We start from the raw sequence: 20,798 nt of genomic DNA on the forward strand, positions 1-20,798 counted from the left end.
TTGGGAGAAGAAGTGAGTTCTTTTCCTATGACAACAAAAGTCTAGATTTTTGGGTTTCTTGAGGTTTTACATAGGCTTGGTCCACACTTAAAAATTAGATCAATCTAGCTACGTAGCTGAGGGCTGTGAAAAAATTCACATTCTGGAGTGCCACAGTTAGGTTGACCTAACTGCTAGTGTAGATTCAGTATGACAAAAGAATTCTTCTGTTGACCTAGCTACTGCCTCTCAGAGAGGTGGCTTAACTACATCACTGGAAAAACTCCTACCATCAACATACAAAGAATATATGTTGCAGTGCTACAGCAGTGCAGCTGCAGCACCATTGCAACTGTAGTGTAGACACTCCTATTGTTTGCATACTTCAGTTATTTTCTTCAGAGCTGCAGTACTAGTATTAGTGTCTTAAATTAGGACTAACTTTTTAAATAAAAATGAAAATATTTTAAATTGATGGCTCAACAGATGCAATGTGCTACTTTTCCAGAATATTCACATTATGTGAGTTACAGTAAAGTTGTGCCTTTCATATGGGAAACATACCATGTACATTTGTGACTGCTAACTTGTTTACAAGGATCTGAAGACCAAAAAAAAAAAATGGTACAAGTTACTGACCTTCTGAAGTCCCCCATTCTCCTCCACCAATGGAGGAAGAGTGCTAGTGCTATTGGTAGATGGTGGTTCGACATTGTAGCCACGAAAACAGCAGAATAAGGTGCTAAAGATACTTCGACTCCTTTGCTTCTTCAAGCTGATATTACATTGGGACACTATAAAATGGGGAAAAAAGAAATCATGCTTTATGTTTTCCAGATATAAAATGGTTATTTTTAAAAAACCCAATATTTCAAAAAGCACTTTTAAGGTATCTTAAACTTTGATAATAAGTAATTCTCAATGTTGAACCTTCACTGTCAAACTTACACACAGAGGTCTGCATATACATATCAGGTTTGGTTCGCCACAGAATCCAAGCTCTTTTAATACCGTACTGAGATATTACTTTGATAGATGCTCTAGAATTATGTAAAATAGATACTGTAACCTACAGCCAATAGTTTGCTGCTAAAATATGACTCAAATGGGACTCCGCTCTAAAAGAGAATGTCATCAGAAGTCAACTGATACCTGGCATATATTTTGGGCAAAACACTTCAATGTTTGAGAGACAAACTCATTCCACATTCAGAACATATTTAATTCTACTGCTGCTTATGCCTTGACAGCTATGTTATAGAACATGAAAAAGCACTGTGAACTGAAACAAGTCTTGTAACACACTGAATTAAATGAAGTGTTAGAAGGAAAGGAAGACTGACATTCTTATAGTGGAACAGGTTTACATGGCCATGTGAGCTAAAACAGGGTAAATGAAGCTGCAGCAAAGGGAGGCAGAGAAACATTTTTGAAAGATAATAAAATACAGTCTATGAGCTATCTATCACTCATTAGGAACACGAAGGACAGGCCCAAATGCTCTCAGCTATAGCATTAGCAATTAAGTTCTACTATTAATCCTTTTCAAGGAGTAGGGCAATGATTATCCAAATATCCACTACCACCTTAGATACATGTTAGAAAAGCAATATTCTGAATTTCCTCAGGACTAATCCTGCTGACAATAACAATTTAGAAATGTTTTATTTTATTACGACTTGAGATACTGGTCAATACAATCTACATTACCTCTCCTGGAAGATTAACTAATAATGGTGTATTACTTCATGCTATATGACCCTCACACAATCTTATTTCTTTGATGTTTATCTATTTCACTGCACAATTGTTAGTGACTCTGAATTTATAACACAATAGGGTAATATAATGTAAATCTAAATTAATTCTGTGCATTTTTAGAAGTAAAAACAAGGCTCTAAAACAACTATTAATGTCAGATTTATACAGCGCATATGAACAAAAACATGGCATGAGATTACTACTAGACACTTGCATGTTTTGGATGCTGTTGTGAGGCATGAGATCCAAACTAAGGCTATATTTCCTTAACATCACTTGAGAAGAGTAAATCCTATGCAACCTGTGGGGTCTTCCTATTATATGGAGCAGAAGTGGTCCCAATGAGCAAAGGACTAATTATTCTCACTTTTTGATCCTGTTATAATTTCATAAAAATAATCTTTTAAACAAAGTCTGAGCAAGCAACCATTTTATACCTAGCCTCTTTTCTTTTATAAATACCGATACAAATTAAAGGCACTAAGAGAGAACCACTGCAATCAGAAACTGCTGACTTAAGGATTTAATTGGCTTCAAAACATTTTGCTGTGACAGATGGAATGAAAAAAGTCATTAAGCTATTTTTCTCTATTTCCTCTGCCCTTTCACAGGTGCAGGACTACTGAAGGCAATGTATACAGAACCATTATCCAGATCCAGAGCAAAAATCAACATCTTAGATTTCAATTTTTACAGTGTCTCTTTTCTAAGCACAATAGCTCAGCCTTGCAAAATCATAATTGTAACAAATAAAATATCCAGTTTATTTCATTATCCTAATGATCAAGTGTGGGCAAGTAGTATTTTTCTCCTCATACTTCAAAGTCTTAAATCAAATCAAAGCAACAGATTTACATAGAAAAAAAATGAAAATCCTTCAGAAAGTTAAAATAAAAATTAAATTAATCCACAATAAAAATGAGCAATATAACTATCTAACACATAAGGCATCAACACGTAATAGTGTCGTAGAATTGAGTGGTCTTTTAAATAATTTAATTACTGTGTGAAAATAAAACAAATCTTTTAATTTTGAAGAGTCATTGTATAAATTATGCTTTCATAGCATTTTCTCCTCCTTATCATTTGCAAAATTCTAGTACAGGTCTAACAATATTTCTTTCCCCAATATTTCATGCTTCTACATTTGGTAAATATTTTTTCTCTCTTTAAAAAAAATTAGCAACAAAACTCAACATGGTTACTTTTGGTTTACTGCCAGGAAGTGGAAACACACACAGTATCTCAAAACAAATGGATTTGTACATGTGTACCCTATTAAACCCACGTTATGTTTAGCTAACATGGTAAATTTTACATTAAAAGAAGATGAACCTATGTTGCTTAGGGCAGTGCTCGAAAAGTTCACTCAGTGAAACATTTCTCTTTATATAAAATCCATTGTATTTATTTACTTTGATTTATACATCAACAAAAAGCAGCTACTGAAAGCTCTAAACATGTTTGACATATAAAAACCACAACTATAAATGAATGCCCACATTATCAATCTTGTGTAAACACTTTCAGTTGCACCCAATTTGCACATACACAATGCCTCATGCCGCATAAATGTCATGAATTTGCATGCAGACACACGAATACTTGAAGGATTTCCACATGACTACTTCTGAAACGTTTGCGCTAAAGTTTATTAAAATGGACATTTCTGAAGTGATTTTTTTTCCCCAAAGTAGAAGCCTGGAAAACAGCGTAAGCAAATGAAAAACACTGAATCATGTTTTTCTATTAATTTATCAATCTTAAGAACTCTTATTTGGCTTAATACAAAATTCACTTTTCATATATTTAAATACCACACAAGTATCAAATCAGGATGGGGACTTCAGGTAGTTTACAATCCCTTACATTCTACTCTCTCACAGTCAGTGTCACAAACATTTATCCACCTTGCATTTTGTACATTGTGCTTTCTCATCTCTGAATTCTTAAATCTGGACCTGTGGGGGGTCAAATGCTGATCTTAGCTACACAGTTGTAGATCTGAAACATCTACTTAGTTCTTCATTTTCCTCCAAATCCTTCCTAAAAGCCCACTTCTTCAACTTAGTTTTCCACTGTTTACTTGCACTCCTATGCTATCTGTTCTCACACTGCCCGTCCATCGCAGACTCTAGTTAAAAATCTGAAAAATTACATGATTAGCTTGCTATGTAAAGTGACACACTTATTCGTTTTAACACTCCTTTTCTTACAACATTCTGTGCGTTCCATGGTTACTTCATGTAGACCATGATCCTGCAAACAATTACGTACGTGAATACTCCCATTTGAAGTCATTGGATCTGTACACAAAGTTATACCTATGCATAAATGTTTGCAAGAATGGGACTTTTGAGGTAAACTCCTCAGGGGAGGGATCATCTCCATAAAGCATCATACAAATTTAAGGTGTTATATACGTTTTTGTTAATTAGCTTCTCTGGCTATTTAAAAAAGTTATACTGTCACTGAGCTTACTCTTTAATATCTCCTTTGCATTCAGGAAACTCATAATGTGCCAAAATTTTCATCATCTACAGAACGCACTACGGCTCTTTAGTCCTTGAGTGTCAACACCAAAAACTGTGCATTCCGTCATGGTTCTTATAATTATTATTAGTTATTATTTGTGTTATTGTGGCACCTTGGGCTTGGGGGGAGGGAATGGGGGGGATCAAGAGCTCTGTTTTAGCCATGCTGAACTTTAACTGACAGCTAGACTTCCATGAGGAGCTGTCAGAGAGAGAGAGCGAGAGAGATTTTTGGACAGGAAGGAGACAGGTAGATCGGCAGGTTGTTCACATGCAGTTTAAATGTTGAGACATTAGTTTCTCAGAGTGTCTTGTTTATCCCAGAGTTCCTTCTAGGTAATTGCTAGCCTTTGAATAGAGAAGTATGACACAAGAAATTTCTCTCAAATTAGTAATATAGACTGATTGACAGCAAACGGACTGGAGTGGCAGTGAATATTTACGACCCACATTTTCAAGTGAGACTAGTAACTTTAGGTGTTCAGAAAGCACTGAGCATCATTCCTCTGAAAAATCAAAAATTCCTCTGAGGTATCCAAAATTTGAGGCTCTCAAAATCACTTTTGAAAATTTAAGCCTTAAGTTTCTAGAGTAGGCATATATTTTAACTATTAGTGGCCTCTGATAGTATTTGCTTTTAACATCCCAGGAGACATGTGACTTACTCTTGCATATAGATTTGGGCTCTATATGGAGACTAATGTTATTAATAGTTTTCTATTGCAGATAATAATGTTTACCACTTTATCCTATTTAATGGCAGCACTGTCAGTTTTTACATTTAACACATTCAGGAGTCACAAAGTGAAAAAGACAGCTTTTTCACAGTAACCCTAACCTCACCCACACTGGACACAGCAAGCCCCCAATTCTACCGTCAAATGCACCCAAACACTGTTCTGGAGAGCAACCCTCAAGAGGAAAGTGTTTAACAAAAGTCTGAGATTTGAGTTCTGCCCTTTGAGTTACAATTACCAAGAGTGTTCACTTTACAAGAAGAAAATTACTTTTTACATTTCACGCAAAATAGGGGTAAACAGATTTTGTTCTACAATACCAAAAAAGTAATCTTTTGACTGAAAACAAACATGGTGTTTTCAACCAAAAGGGTGAATATTTTCAAAGTTCATATATATATTTTCAAAGTTATAGTAAATAGGAGATAGTATTGAAATCCCAGACGTCACCTCAAGTACAATGTTCTCAACCAAGAAAACCACATGATTTGTGCTCATTCTAAATACACGACAGGGTACAAAACTAAGTATTGCCAGCCCCAAACATTCAAAAAATCAAGTTAGGTCCCAAAAATGAGGTTGACCTAAAAATACTGAGGTTTTAAAAAAAAAAAAAACAAAAAACATTGGGTTCATTTTATTTATCTCCTGGTTTCTAAGCTGTCAGGGTACACTCACTTCACATTTGCAAACTTTTTTCTGTAACCATGAGGGCTAGAAAATTGCTTTTTCTTTAAAAAGTGAAAGTGGAGAGCTCATGTAATCTCTTGACTCCTGAAGTTGGACTTTAAAGAAAAATACCACATATGTGAAAATCACCAGAGTTGACAACACTGCCCCTCATAGGTTGTTAGAAGCAGAATGGTTAGTCCTTTAAAGGTCAGTTTCCCTCAGATGCACATGAGAGGCTGATTACAGTTATGCCTATGTGTCATAATTTGGCCATTCATAATGTAACTGTTCTCCTAACAGATACTTTCATTAATTTATTTGCTATTCATAGGGATCTTATGTCATTTGTTTTTAAATGGGATTTTCAGTGGGTGAAAACTATATCTTTTGGGTGTCTTACACATAAAAAAGGACAGTAATTCTATACATAGATACATAAGTCTATAGTTCCTGTACTAGTCTTGCACATTATGGTCATACCTGGTTTCATTAGAGGGGATAGTTTGCTTGAGACCCCAATGGCAGTCTTTTGATCCAATTCACATGGCACAGTATTCCAGCTGTCTGCTTCATTTGTTTTTGTGTAAAGTGCTTAGGTTACATTTGTGGAACTGATATAAAACTTTGGGACTGATTCAATGTAAACATTTCCCCAAGACTTATAATTTGTTTATTATGGGTGCTGGCTCTTATTTTAAAGAAGGAAGGAGGACAACTTTTTTCGGCCCTGAAATTTACCTTCTTTTAAAGCAAATAGATTAGATCAGCAAAAAAAACAGATTAGAATTCTAAATAGCAAAGTTAAAAGCAGTTCTCAGCATACTGACTTCAGAAAAAATACTTTCCCAATTTTCAGAAAACCATGAGTTGGCCATGCAAAAGACGGACTTGGGAGACCTGGATTCTATTCCTGGCTCTGCTAGTGGCCTGCCGGGTGACCTTGGGCAAGTCACTTGACTTCTGTCAGCCTTACTTTTCCCATCTGTAAAATGGGGATACTGATACTGACTTTTTAAAGTGTTCCTATGTAGCACTTTTCATTGTTGGAGATCAAAACTAGGTATAATTATTATGGATTTCTAGATGGTGCTCCATATGATGCCCTTGTAGAACTATGCTGGTGATCAATTTATCTGTTGAAGCATAAAAGCAACCTATGTAGTCATGCAACAACATTTTAAAAAGTTTTGTAAGATTTTCTTTGGCATGGATATGAAAAGTTATTTTAAAATGAGAGCATACAGATAAACATATATAATTAAATATAAATCAGTGAGGGTGTGGAAGACCCACCTGCCTAAAACATTCAGAGTTATCTTGAGATTAGATTTGTTTGGATATATGAAAAAATACCAAAGAAAGGAAAGAGAAAGATTGCTCAAAAAGAATAAAGTTAATATTTCATAATGCAAATCCAGACTGTGGAGGAGAGAACTGGAAGAATAATTAAGAAAAGCGCACAGAGCCTGTGTTCTACTTGTACATGAAGTAAGTTAATTATAACTCTCAATGACATATTAGCTTGTTAAAAGCCACCCATGTTCATTATTCTTTTCAACTGGTATTAAAACAAAATAGTTAGCACAGATGGCATCCGAAGAAAGCAAAGAACTAAATGTGAATTTTGAAAAACCCAATAACTACGACTACCATAACAACAACTTATCCTTCTTAGAGAATAATGTAATTATTGCCACGCTTTTTGTAGCAAGGCAGAAAGAGGGAATTAACAAAACTTGGAGTTTGTCTGAGAGGGAGAGGGGAATGCTTCTCTCAGCCTGTCACTGTAGTAGATCCTCCCTTCCCTCAGGGAGGACCTTTGGGTAGTTGTCCTGGGGAGAGATTCTGCCTTTCCCTCAACTCTCCTCCACTGCAGCTTCAGGTTGCAGGTCTGCTCTCCTCCCAGGACTGCCAGCAAATGAGCTGATCCCCTGCCCTTCATCTCCTCCTCCAGTTGGAGTATTTCCTACAGGTGTGGTGGGGTGGGGCTGGCTGAATCCAGAGCAGTTTCTTAACCCCTTGTTGCTCAGTGTGGGATTTGTACATCCCATCACACACTCTCCTCCTCAAGGTGGAGCAAGGGGAGCTGGGGCCATCAGATTGCTCCCTCTGACCCCTGGAGAAAAAAAATCAGTGTTTTGGTGAGCTGTGTGTGTCCGATGCTGAATTTGGAAAGCATAGGGCTGGAGAGACAGGTAGCTGTGCATAAGCTGGGGGTTCATGTCCTTCATGGCATTTAACCATCTAAAAGGGGCATGGTTGGTGATGAGCTTGAACAGGTTTCCCAGGAGATAATACTGGAGGAGTTCATGGCCCATTTTACCACAAGTCCTTCCTTCTCTATGACAGAACAGGACTGTTCCCATAGGAACAGTTTGCGGCTCAAATACAGTACTAGGTGTTCCTCTCCATTTATTTCCTGAGACAGGACTGCACCCAGTCCCACATCCAATACATCTGTCTATAAGATGCATTCTCTGGAAAAGTCGGGAATGAACAGGATAGGTCTTCACATAGGACCTCTTTCAACTTTTGAAAGGCCTTTTCACAGGCCTTGGACCACAGTACTCTTTTGGGACTGTTTTTGACTAGGCCCGTGAGAGATGCTGCTATAGTCAAAACTGTGATACTAACGGGAGGTAGTAGTCAGCAAGTCCCAAAAAGCTCCTGACCTGTTTCTTTTTGGCTGGGTGTGGAGCCACATTGAGGGCCTAGACTTTATCTATGAGTAGCCAAAATTGGGCTTTCCCCAAAGTATATCCCAGGTAGATGGTTTCTTCTTTCCCCATCTTACACTTTTTGGGGTTTGCAGTTAGTCCAGTCTGCCCTAAGAACCAAAGCATGGCCGCAACTTGTGCCAGATGTTCCTCCCAGGTTTGGTTGTAGATGACCACATCATCTAAAACAGGCTGCTGCATTCAAGTCGTGGCTGTAAAACCTGGTTCATGAGATGCTGAAATGTCATGGGTGTCTGCGGGAAGCCAAAGAAAACAGAGATACTGAACAGAGTGGCAGAAGCAGTTTTCTCCTGAGTCCAGTGTAAGTGGAATTTCCCAATACCCTTTTGTTAAGCCTAATGCTGTGATATATTGGGCTTCACTCACTTGTCTAGTAGTTTGTCTACTTGGGGAAATGGGCTAGGTGTCAAATCTGGAGATTGCACTGACCTTTCTGAAGTAGATACAAAACAAGACAGTGCTGTCTGGCTTTGGGATTAATATGGTGGGGCTCTGCTACTCGCTGTGGGATTCTTCAATGACCCCTAGCTCATTTTCCTGGGAAGTGGTCGGGGTTCTCCTGGACAAGCTGTCTGGGTTTTGTCTGGATGTGGCAGTGTGTGAGATGAGTCCTTCCTGGCGGGAGAAGAACACTGTGGGAAATGCTTTCACAGAGTCCTCACCTGGGCCCTTTGCTCAGGGCGAAGGTGATCGCCCACCTGTACAGAGTCTGGGGACAGGACATAAGGCACCTGGGGTCCCAGTTCCAGTTCAGAATGTTATGGGGTGATTAAAAAGCTTTCTTGCTCTTACCACAACTTCAGAAGGTTGACGTGATAGATCTGGGTTGGCCTCCTCTTGTAGGGCTGTCTAATTTCATAATTAACTGGTCCGACTTGGCGCACAACTTCATAGGGTCCCTACCCACCTGGCCAGTAGCTTAGACTATGTACAGGAGTAGAAGGAGTACATGATCTCCTAGCCTAAATATGTGTACCTGTGCTCCCTTGTTGTAAGCACGCTCCTGGGTCTGTTGAGTGATGAGGAGGTTTTCTTTAGCCAAGATCCCCACAGTCTCAAGTCTCAGACCTTCAACAGATACTGTAGGACAGTCTCAGTTCTATGAATTTGTTCTTCCCACAACTCCTGGACCAGGTCAAGGATTCCCCGGGGTCGTCTCCCACACAACAGTTCAAACAAGGAGAACCAATTAGATGATTATGGAATTTCCTAAATGGCAAATTGGGGGTGAAGGGTAGGAATCAGCTGATCCCAATGGCACAGGTCCTCCGTCACAAAATTTCTTCATCTGCTTTAGGACGTGGCTGAAGTGTTCAACCAGGCCATTCATCTGTGAGTGATGGACCAAGGTGCATAGGGTGTTTATTTTTAGGAGATCACAGACTTGTTTAAGTAGGTGAGATGTGAAGTTCGTTCCTTGATCGGTGAAGATCTTCTTAGAAACCCCCACTCGAGCAAAGACTTTCAGCAGTTCTGTGGCAATAGTCTTTGCATTGGTGCTATGTAGGAGATTGCCTCAAGATAGTGAGCAGCATAATCAACTATCACAAATAGGTGTTTGTATCTGGCTGCACTTTTTTCCAGTGGGTTGACAACGTCTATCCCACTCTGTTCAAAGGGGACTCAATGACCAAGAGAGGGATGAAAGGGGCTTTCATGCCCCCATTTGGCCCTACTAGTTGGCATTCTGGGCAAGAGTTGTAGAAGTTTTTAACTTCTTGGCCAAAAGAAGTGATCCAAGATTCGAGACAGAGTTTTCTCCTGTCCAAGGTGACCCATTGAGGAGATGGCATGGGACAGTCGCATGACTTTCCATGGGTGAAGACGAGGAGTTGCGACCAAATCTCCCCCCATCCAACGGTCTTTTTCCAGCCTGTACAGCCTCTTTTGTTGGAGCTCAAAGTGGGGATACTGCACTGCCCAAGAATCCATATGAGAGGGAAAGGGGAACGCTTCCCTCTCAGGCTCTCTCTGTATCAGGTCCTCTCTTCTCTCTAGGAGAGGGAAGAGATTCAGGTGTGGTTGGGTGGGGCTGACTGAGTTCGGAGCACTTCCTTAACCCCTCCACCCTTTGTTGTCTAGTGAAGGGATTGTATGCCCATCACAGCTAACAGAAGAGACACAGCAATGGTGATTGTTAAAAAATGAATAGAAAGAAAACAAGCAAATAAGCACACAGACAATTGTTTTACTATATATTCCTAAAGCTACTTTCTATAATGGGATATCCACACTTAGGCAACCTATCATCTCCCTTCAAACCACTTATAACTCAGAGAAGGAAAGGTGGTAAGCTTTCTGCTTTTAAATGAGTCTACGCAAATAAAATATTTGTTTCTAAAAGCAGAACAAGTTAGGCAATACCTATAGCAGGTGTTGTCCAGAGTTCTCTGCTCAGCGTCCCTTTCCGGTTCCCTTTGTTTGACCCTCTGACTCCCACGCCCATTCCTGTTTTTTCATTAGTTGTCCCACGGAATCAGTTGTGTCCTATCCCCTAAGGCGGGGGGAGAAGCCTTTGGCAGTGGGCGGGCGCACTTCCCAGAACACAGATAGATAGTATAGTACAAGCTGCAAATAATGCATAGACTTATGCGGTTTGAAAAGGATCTCTAGTAAATCTAGTCCATCTCTCTGTATTATTTGAGATGTGAACAAATTACATCTAGACATTCCCAATAAATTACGCCGCAGAACCACAGAATATTAGGATTAGAAGGGACCTCAGAATATCATCTAGTCCAATCCCCTGCTCAAAGCAGGACCAACCCCAACTAAATCATCCCAGCCAGAGCTCTCTCAAGCCAGGCCTTAAAGACCTCCAAGGATGGAGATTCCACACCTCCCTAGGTAACCCATTCCAGTGCTTCACCACCCTCCTAGTGAAAAAGCTTTTCCTAACATCCAACCTAGACCTCCCCCACTGCAACTTGAGATCATTGCTCCGTGTTCTGTCGTCTGCCACCACTGAGAACAGCCTCGCTGTTCCAATAGCCAATCTTCCTAAATACCCTGAATCAGGTAACTTGGGCAATGAAAGAAACTGAAAATGTACTTCGATATTCGCAAAATTTAAAAGTATCAGATTACTCAGATTTCTATTTAAGAAATAATATTTTAAAATGAATGCTTCATAACACAAATAGAAGGATGCAAATGGAAAAAATGGAAAGGATCTCGGGTATGTTCTCCTTTTAAACCTTAAAAATTACTCCAAAATTACTGTCAAAATGTTCCTTCAAAGGTAAACACAGCTTTTCAGTTTTGATGCTACACCATTAGAGATGTACAATTTCTAAATTAATCCTGTCGACAGCAGTGTGTGATCTTACCAGCAAAATATTTTAAACATGACAGGATTCAAACTAGAAATAGGTATACTGAAGAAAATTGGACACTGTGGCCTTTCATTTGATTGCGATTACTATTCTAATATTAAGAAGGCAGAAACTGGTTTACAATATCAAATACTAAACTCCTGCACAATTACCACTTAAAATAATGGAATTTTTAATACAAGTTACAGTTTATAATTGCTAAGTGGATCTCATCATGGCAGCCTTTCAGACTGCAGTGCTTAAAAAATAAAAAGCAATTTCCTTTGCCCATAAAATAGACCTCTCAGTTCCTCAAGTCTGGAGCTATTAAGTTAAACCCTCCAAGCAGCAGGTGGAGGCCAAACTAACAAGCCACATACTCACCTGCTTACGCTCACAGTTTGATGCATTCCAGAGCATTATTTTCAACTCTGGAACAAATATTAGTAAGAGAACAACAAATCCTAACTAAATGAACTTTCAGAATAAAGAAAACAAAATTCAATAAAAATGTCTAATGGGAATGTTCACAGGCTGATTTCTAGGAGGGAAAATCCCCACTTACATGTCATCCATGCCCTAAAATCTACCAAATCCCATACTAGAGCAGATGGGAAGCAGATGGAGTTATCCAGAAACTCTAGAAAAAGTCATGAGGGCATCTTCTCATTAGCTAGTTACTTTGTGCTTTAATTCCCTCATATCGTATTTTCTTCACAGTCCATCCCTGGTAATGGGATATGGGAAAGGAAGATACTCATTTTGAGGTTTGGGGCTGGATCAAGATGGAGCAGATTGTGTACAGGGATATTGGGAAATTGCAAAATTCATACCAAGTTCACCTCAATCACTTGTATTTTATATCACTTTTCTCTATCCTTCATTCAGATTGTGAGTTCTTCAGTGGACCTGCCTTATGGGATGTTTATCATACTATTAGCAGCTTGGTAAACAGAAAATATGAACAATATTGTTTATTACAGAGACAAAGTGGATGAGGTCATGTTTTTTTATTGGACCAACTTCTGTTGGCAAGAGAGACAAGCTTTCGATCTTACACAGAGCTTTTCTTGTCTTCTTCAGCCGCATCCCCAGCTCTCATCTCTGGCTGCCAGCCACTGGTCCCGATAACAGCCCCCCATCCTCCCCAAGAGCGGCTTCCGGCCCCAACCGTGGTTCCTGACTCCAGCCCCCAGTCCTAATCGCAGTCCCCAGCCCCAACCTGCAGATCCTGACCAAGGCTCTGGCCCCATTCCTGGCCCAGGCTCCCGACAGCAGCTCCCGGGGCACAGACCAGGTAAGGGGGAGGCGTGGCCCCAAAATTTTGGGGATCACTGATCTAGCTGGTACAGTTTAACAAAGGAGTACACAGAACTCTAGTTTGCTGCCTTACAACTGTCCTCTATTGATTCATTTCCAATCAGCTTCCAGGATGGAGGGGTAACTTAGGTAGAATGGATATTAAGTGAAGACAGAGGAACATTCCCTACTTATTTCCTATCTCCTAGATAGCTGAATTTATCCATCTAGCCAAAGATGCGTCAAAAGTCAAGCTGCCTCTTTTTGTTGTGCCAAACTAAATAAAGTGTCCTGTCCTTACCTAAATAATTAGAGCCTTCAACATTATGCAAAAATGCAACTCTATCATTTATTATAAATACTTAAGCCTAGGAGAATAATCTAAGAGCAGTGAAATTCTAAATTCATTTTTGATGTAAAAAATGGAGGTGTCCTCAACACCACTTTGTCCCTAAGAAATTGTAAAATGGCTCAGAGTACCTGTAAAGTATTAACTCTTCAAGTAGAGCAGCTGTCCAGAAAGGCTTCTTAATTGAAAAGGTGGAACAGAGGCATTGTGGAAAGTCTCAAAAGGCAGTTCACACAAGACCATGAAGATGTTACTTAACCTCAAAGGAAGAAGAAGAATGGTTAGTTGGCTAAACTTAACATCTGTAGAAAGCGGCAAGTGTAAACATGGGATCCTAATGAAACTCTCTTAATCCTTCAAACGGATCTCACAGTAAAAGCATGAAATCAAAGAGTCACTTCCCAGCACATTATATAGGCCACCTTATAAGAATCATAGCACTTGAGTTGTCTTACACCGGTCGGGCTGCAGCTTTCAACAGAAAATGAAATTTCAAATCAGAATATGTTGGTGAATTCATGCTGACTGTTCCTGATCACCTTCCTCTCTTCCAAGTGCCTCAAAATGGATTCCTTAAGGACCTGCCCCATGACTTTTCCAGGGACTGAGGTGAGGCTGACCGGTCTGTAATTCCCTGGATACTCCTTCTTCCCTTTTTTTGAAGATAGGAACTCTATTTGACTTTTTCAAATCATCTGGGACCTCCCCTAATCACCACGAGTTTTCAAAGATAAAGGCCAATGGCTCTGCAATCACTTCAATCAACTCCCTCAGCACTCTCGGATGCATTTCATCTGGCCTCTGGACTTTTGTATGTCCATCTTTTCTAAATAGTCCTGAACCTGTTCTTTCACCACTGAGGGCTGCTCACCTCCTCCCCACTATGTGCTGCCCAGTGCAGTAGTCTGGGAGTTGACCTTGTCTGTGAAGACAGATGCGAAAGAAGCAGAGTTGAGTACTTCAGCTTTTCCCAGATCATCTGTCAATAGGCTGCCTCCCCCATTCAGAGAGAAGGGCCCACACTTTCCCTGACTTTCTTCTTGTTACTAACATACCTGTAGAAACATGATTGCCTTCTATGAAGAGATGACTGGCTCTATTGATGTGTGCAAGCGGTGGAGGTGATATATCTTGACTTTAGCAAAGCTTTTGATACAGTCCCACACAGTATTCTTGCCAGCAAGTTAAAGAAGTATGGTTGGATGAATGGACTAGAAGGTGGATAGAAAGCTGGCTAGATCATTGGGCTCAACAGGTAGTGATCAACAGCTCAATGTCTAGTTGGCAGCCGGTAACAAGCAGTGTGCCCCAGGGGTTGGTGCTGGGGTCAGTTTTGTTCAACATCTTCATTAAAGATCTGGAGGATGGGGTGTACTGCACCCTCAATAAGTTTCCAGTGAACACAAAACTGGGCAGAGTGGTAGATATTCTGGAAGGTAGGGATAGGATACAGAGTGACCTAGACAAATTGGAGGACTGGGCCAAAAGAAATCTGATCAGGTTCAACAAGGACAAGTGCAGAGTCCTGTACTTAGGATGGAAGAATCCCATACACTGCTACAGACTGGGGACTGACTGACTAGGCAGCAGTTCTGCAAAAAAGGACCTGAGAGTTAAAGTGGACAAGAAGCTGGATATGAAACAACAGTGTGCCCTTATTATCAAGAAAGCTAATGGCATATTGGGCTGCATTAATAGGAGCTCTGCCAGCAGATAAAGGGAAGTGATTATTCCCTCTATTTGGCATCAGTGAGGCCACATTTGGAGCATTGTGTCCAGTTTTGGGCCCCCCACTACAGGAAGGATGTGGACAAATTGGAGAGAGTTCAGTGGAGGGGAACGAAAATGATTAGGGGGCTGGAGTACATGACTTATGAGGAGAGGCTGAGGGAACTAGACTTGTTTAGTCTACCGGAGAGAAGAGTGAGGGGGGATTTGATAGCAGCCTTCAAGTACCTGAGGGGGGTTCCAGGGAGGATGGAGCTAGGCTGTTCTCAGTGGTGGCAGATGACAGAACTAGGAGCAATGGTCTCAAGTTGCAGTGGGGGAGGTCTAGGTTGGATGTTAGGAAAATCTTTTTCACTAGGAGGGTGGGGAAGCATTGGAATGGTTTATCTGGGGAGGCGGTGGAATCTCCATCCTTAGAGGTCTTTAAGGCCTGGCTTGAGAAAGCTATGGCTGGGATGATTTAGTTGGGGTTGGTCCTGCTTTGAGCAGGAGGTTGGACTAGATGACCTGCTGAGGTCCCTTCCAACCCTCATATTCTATGATATGTTGAACAGAGGAAGAAGTCTGAATTACAGAACAGAGAAATTACCACCGTTTCCTGAATTTTCCTTATTAATTAATGTCACAACACCTACCAGAAATATTAGTTATTAAACATTTGTAAAGAGCAGTGTGTGTGCATGGCACTTCCAACAGATTTTTAGTTGTATGGTCCCTGGCCAGAGGTGCTTATAGTATACACAGTGAATGGCAAAAACAGGAAGTTGAGGAAAACATCATGAATGGGAAGGTATTCATAAAATAAGGCTTTGCGTTTGCTACGACAGTTGGTACATAAATGGTTAACTCCTTTATTTTATTTTTAAAACAACATTTTCCTTATATAATTCATTTGAAGAATTGTGGAAAAAGGTGAGCTTAAAGTAGAAAAGTGAAGGAGAAGAGGATGGTAACACTGCATACATATACCAGCCACACACAGCACATATATTGTTTTTCAGCTCAGATACCAACTTTTTCTTGGCCACCTGAAAGCATCAATGCCATCCTCGACCACATGTCGCTATTTGTAATTATGATGGAAATGCATATATTAAATACCAATCTTATAAGGCAATAGGTCCAACTTGCTCTGTATCCACTCAACTTGTGGTTCTTCAACATGACAGATCAATCTATTTTGGTGGTGTGGGGTCACCATTTGACAAAGTTGCTGAAACACTGAAATTCAGTTCCTACAACTTGATTAATCTGGTGTCAATGACTGAATCAAACCAGCCCTTGGGTTCAGCTATTCCAAGAAATGGACTTTAAGTCCATCATTATGCCCATGTTAACTGGCATACAACTTTGCTTGTTCCTTATAGCTTTTTGCCGTTTCACAAACCATGAAGGTAGAGTGACCAGATAGCAAGTGTGAAAGATCTGGACAGATGGTGGGGGTCAGAGGCGCCTACATAAGAAAAAGCCCTGAATATCAGGACTGTCCCTATAAAATCGGGATATCTGATCACCCTACATGAAGGCTACATGGTTACAATTCACTCTAATGGGCTTGTATCTTTGAATATCATTTTCAAAGTCAAAGAACAAGGTGTATAACAGACCTCCATCACCAGTGGATTGACTGTTATTCCATTTCTGATCCAGAAGGGAACTAGCAATCACCACACCTTATGCTAAATATTAGTTGCCACAGGGAAGGTGTAGAAGTGAAATACTGGGAAGAGAAGAGGTCCACGATATTTAAAAAAAAAAAAAAAAAAAAGAATGAGAGGACACCGAGTCTCTCAGATCTGGGTCTAGAGGCACTCCAGCATAGCACTGATTGTCTGAGGGATCAACTGTACCCTCTTCTGTTGGCTGAGCACTTGGAAAAGTACCTGTAGATGAACCACTGATTGAACAGGTTCAGTTCCTGCCAAACTATAGAAGACTCTGAACCATAGCTTGTTATGGGTGGCACTGATGTCTGTCTCCCAGAACAGAGATAAAGAAGGAAGGCTAAAAGCCTTAGGCTAAGGATCATATAACCTTGACACTATAAATTAGGATGTCAAACAAAATCTTTAAGATTTCTGCAAGCAGCCTGTCCTGCCAATCTCATGTTTACTCTATTCTTCACCATGGATTTTGTGTAGGGCTCACTGAAAAATTGGGAGGCTAATTCACAGGGTACCGCCACTGTTAACATGTAAGCTTACCTCATTTGAATTCTAGGGGCTTACAATCCAATTCATGTTGACTGAACTCTGAAGGCAGCTCAACAAAAGAGTTGTCTGTAAAACGAATAAAGTCACCAGTGGTGGAGTTACAGTATTTAACCTATAATAATGAAGTGTTAAAACTTGTGATGCACTAAGAAAAATGGGCATTCAGGAATATACCAAAAGTGAGACAGCTGAGCCTGCTTTAAACATCTTATTATATTCCAGCTTTCTTTCCACCTCAGACATAAAGCTTATAAGCTGTCTCTCTACAGAACTGGAATGGAGTTCTGAAGACAATGCCGTAGACTTGGGAGATGAGTCCTAGAACTAGATATTCTGGAATTCAGGGACAGCCCTTATATGTGCACATCCCGCTTACACATCACTGAAGAAAGGATCTCGGGCATGTTCTCCTTTAAAACCTTAAATATTTGGAAATTTACATACACTTCACAACAGCCTTCATTTCAGGTATTCCCCTCTCCTGTGCAGACAGACCTGCAGCAGTACTGCTTCTTTTAGCTTCAGGTGCTTTTGAATTTAACTAAGTGTAAGTGCCTGAAGCATTAGCTGGCTTTAGTGTAGGGAAACATTCTTTAATCTTCCCATTGGCAGTATGCACCTCCATTTCCCCTGAAAAGAGCTCTTCTGTAGAAAAATGCTCCAGGCTTTATCAGCTCTTGGAGAATCACTTCATTACTCTTGCAGTATTTTAGAAACACTGGAGCAAAATCCTGCTTCTCTTTGGAGTAATCCATTTTCCTACTTCCTCCAGTAAATGGTCAGGTATAGTTAAACTTCACTAACTATAAAAAGTCCCTTGGTATCCTAACTTACTACTTGGCCAACCACAGGACTAGATTTATAAGTGCCAAAATTAAAAATTAAAAAATAAAGTTTTAAACAAATCTGCTAATTCTCTAAATAATGGGCAGTCCAAGACTTGTTCATCTGCTGGTCATAATCAACCCACTCCTGAAAAAGGGAAGTAGACAAAAATCATTTTCTGTTCCTAATTTTTTGGGGATTTAAACGTGCCTCAACGTGGGAGGTGAGCTGCAACAGTGGAACAGAAATGCCTCAGGAAGAAAGCTAAACAGACCATTTCTTAGAACTCACAAGTATGCACCCATCCATGAATAAGATGCAACTATACAAATACCCTTTTAGTCTTTATCAAAGCAGTGAAATTATCTCAATCTTTTCTTTCTACAAGATACAGCTGCCATTATTACAAAACATTACTCGCAAGCAGCCTGTGAAAACAGGCTCTCGCTCATAGAAATTAGACATAGAAAAGACCATGGTCAACTTACTCCATCCCTCATGCCAATGCAAGAGACAATCAGATGGAAAAATCAAGGGCATAGTTGTCACATGCACATAGGGTTGAAGATAATATCACAGAATAATATTGTGGGTGAAAGTTCCTTCATTATCTCAATTTCACAGGGCACATGAACTAGAAATTTCAACTTTGGAAATTAGGACCCTTTTGGAAGCTACTCCAGGATCTACTAGTCTTTTAAATTTTGCTATACAAGACACAATACACTGATTTAAAACTGAGATGTAAATTAAGTGAAATATTTGCAATATAAAATTGACACTTTAAAAACACAATTGAGGGCTTAATAAATAAAATGAGAAGTAAATAATGCAAGATAATTCTAGCAAAACAAAGTAAGCTCCTTTGTGTCAAATGCCAGATTTTTTCACCAAAATGGCAATTTATTGGTTCTCTGTCCCATTCAAATCTCCATGCTGCTAAATGATGGATAAGGGAGCTATGCGAGAACTAACTATATGAACAGGGAATATTATTTAGGTGTATTTTTTTTCCACAGAACTAATATAACATCTCCATCATTATACTGTTGTTAAATGTTAACAATTGAGTACTAAATAATATTAAGATAAGTAGTCACAAGCTAGTAATATTTTAGTATCATTCATTGTGGAATCAATCTGTAATCTGTAAAGGATCAGATGGTATGTAGGATACTTCATTATATACAACCATAGGCTCCAGGAAGGAAAGAATTTTTTTCTTTTGCGTTTTCCATAAAAATCTAAATATTTATATAAATGAATCATTCCTTCATTTTAGAACAAGGATTTAGTTGCCCTGTTTGGAATTCTTCCCAGCACAGTGGTTTGGAATGGGAGTCTAACAGGAAATACTGTGCAGTCTGTGCATGCATTACATTCCTTTCCTGCCCTGAGAGAGTGGCCAAACAAACAAACCTTTCTTCTAGTAAAAAAGACAGACTGCACAAAGTTCGACAGCAGATATGGTCTATGAATCCAAACATCCTTTTCTGTTGAGAAAAAAATTCAATGTATTTGCAGTGTTAAGGAAGCATCACCATTTTGGGATGCCAAGTCAGTAAAGACTAGTTTTTTTCATGATGCAAAAACCTCATTTATAGGTGTCCTCAGCGCCTTCTCCCATACACTAATAATAAAGGTGTCTTTACAGACAGAGCCTTTTATAATGATTTGTCAAATACTAGTAGAGACTGCCACAATCAAATACAGTTTGTGAGGAAAACTTGGCAGTGCAAAAATAGTAAGAAAAATGAAAACATTTTCTATGAACATTGAGATTTACTCAGATTTTGTGCGGTACTCAAGAAGGAAAAACATACAAGTTCTGGATTTTGTCTGTTTCTTAAGTACTCAGTAAAGACTAGAATGAGATATGTGGACCAAATGTTCAAGTTGCTTTCTCTTTCAAATTGCCTCTAAATTAGTTTCTTAACTTCTGGAAAATATTAAATAATAATTTGTCAATTACTTGAGAGGAAAGACGAAGGAAAAACAAATAAATGGGAATGAGTAAGTACACAGGATCATGATTCCAATACCTCAAAGTACTTTTAGTTTGGACTTTCACCCTGCACAGCTGGAATAGGATTAGAGACAGTCGGAGCATATTCAGAATGGCAGTGAAACAAATGTTTAAACAAACATGTATTTATAAAACAAAAATATAAATCTGATTTGCACTGCTTTACATCTGATTTAAATGAAAGACTGTGGGAAAAAAAAGGAAATGAGAGCTAACTCCTAGCTCAAAACCCTAACGTGGTATAAATATACTATTCAATAGAAAGGTGACTTTGAAGTAGTTGCACAACCAGGCCAGTCAGAACTTTTCTCCCACACACCTCTTTTGAAATTTAATTAGTTTTTGTTTTGTTTTTAGACTGAGAAGCCTTTAATACAATTCTGACTATATACAAGAGTGAAAGACGAACTAGAACCATCAGCACTCATGTATAAAATATTTAGTCACATTTTATATTTGTCTACACCTTAATACCTACATACATATTTCTTCCACAATACAAATCTACCACATTGGCCTTAATTAGCTATGCTGTGAAACTGATACAAATATGTCAAAATACTGTAAAAATCTCTCTTCCCTACATACCATAAACATTGTGCAATGTTTAAACCATTACACTA

At 39.3% G+C, this 20,798-nt stretch overlaps 1 protein-coding gene across 1 annotated transcript in view; it reads right to left on the minus strand.

Annotated features, from left to right (window-relative positions):
• The window catches only part of CTDSPL (CTD small phosphatase like), a 99,797-nt gene that overhangs the window by 39,677 nt on the left and 39,322 nt on the right, over positions 1 to 20,798 (minus strand). The window contains exon 2 of the mRNA XM_067530388.1: positions 619 to 773. Within this exon, the coding sequence (XP_067386489.1) occupies positions 619 to 773 (155 nt within the window). The remainder of the gene's footprint in view (positions 1 to 618; positions 774 to 20,798) is intronic.

Source organism: Emydura macquarii, unplaced genomic scaffold (genome assembly GCF_026122565.2).
Source record: "Emydura macquarii macquarii isolate MOO-44397 ecotype Brisbane River unplaced genomic scaffold, CSIRO-AGI_Emac_v2 contig_3080, whole genome shotgun sequence".
NCBI lineage: Eukaryota > Metazoa > Chordata > Testudines > Chelidae > Emydura > Emydura macquarii.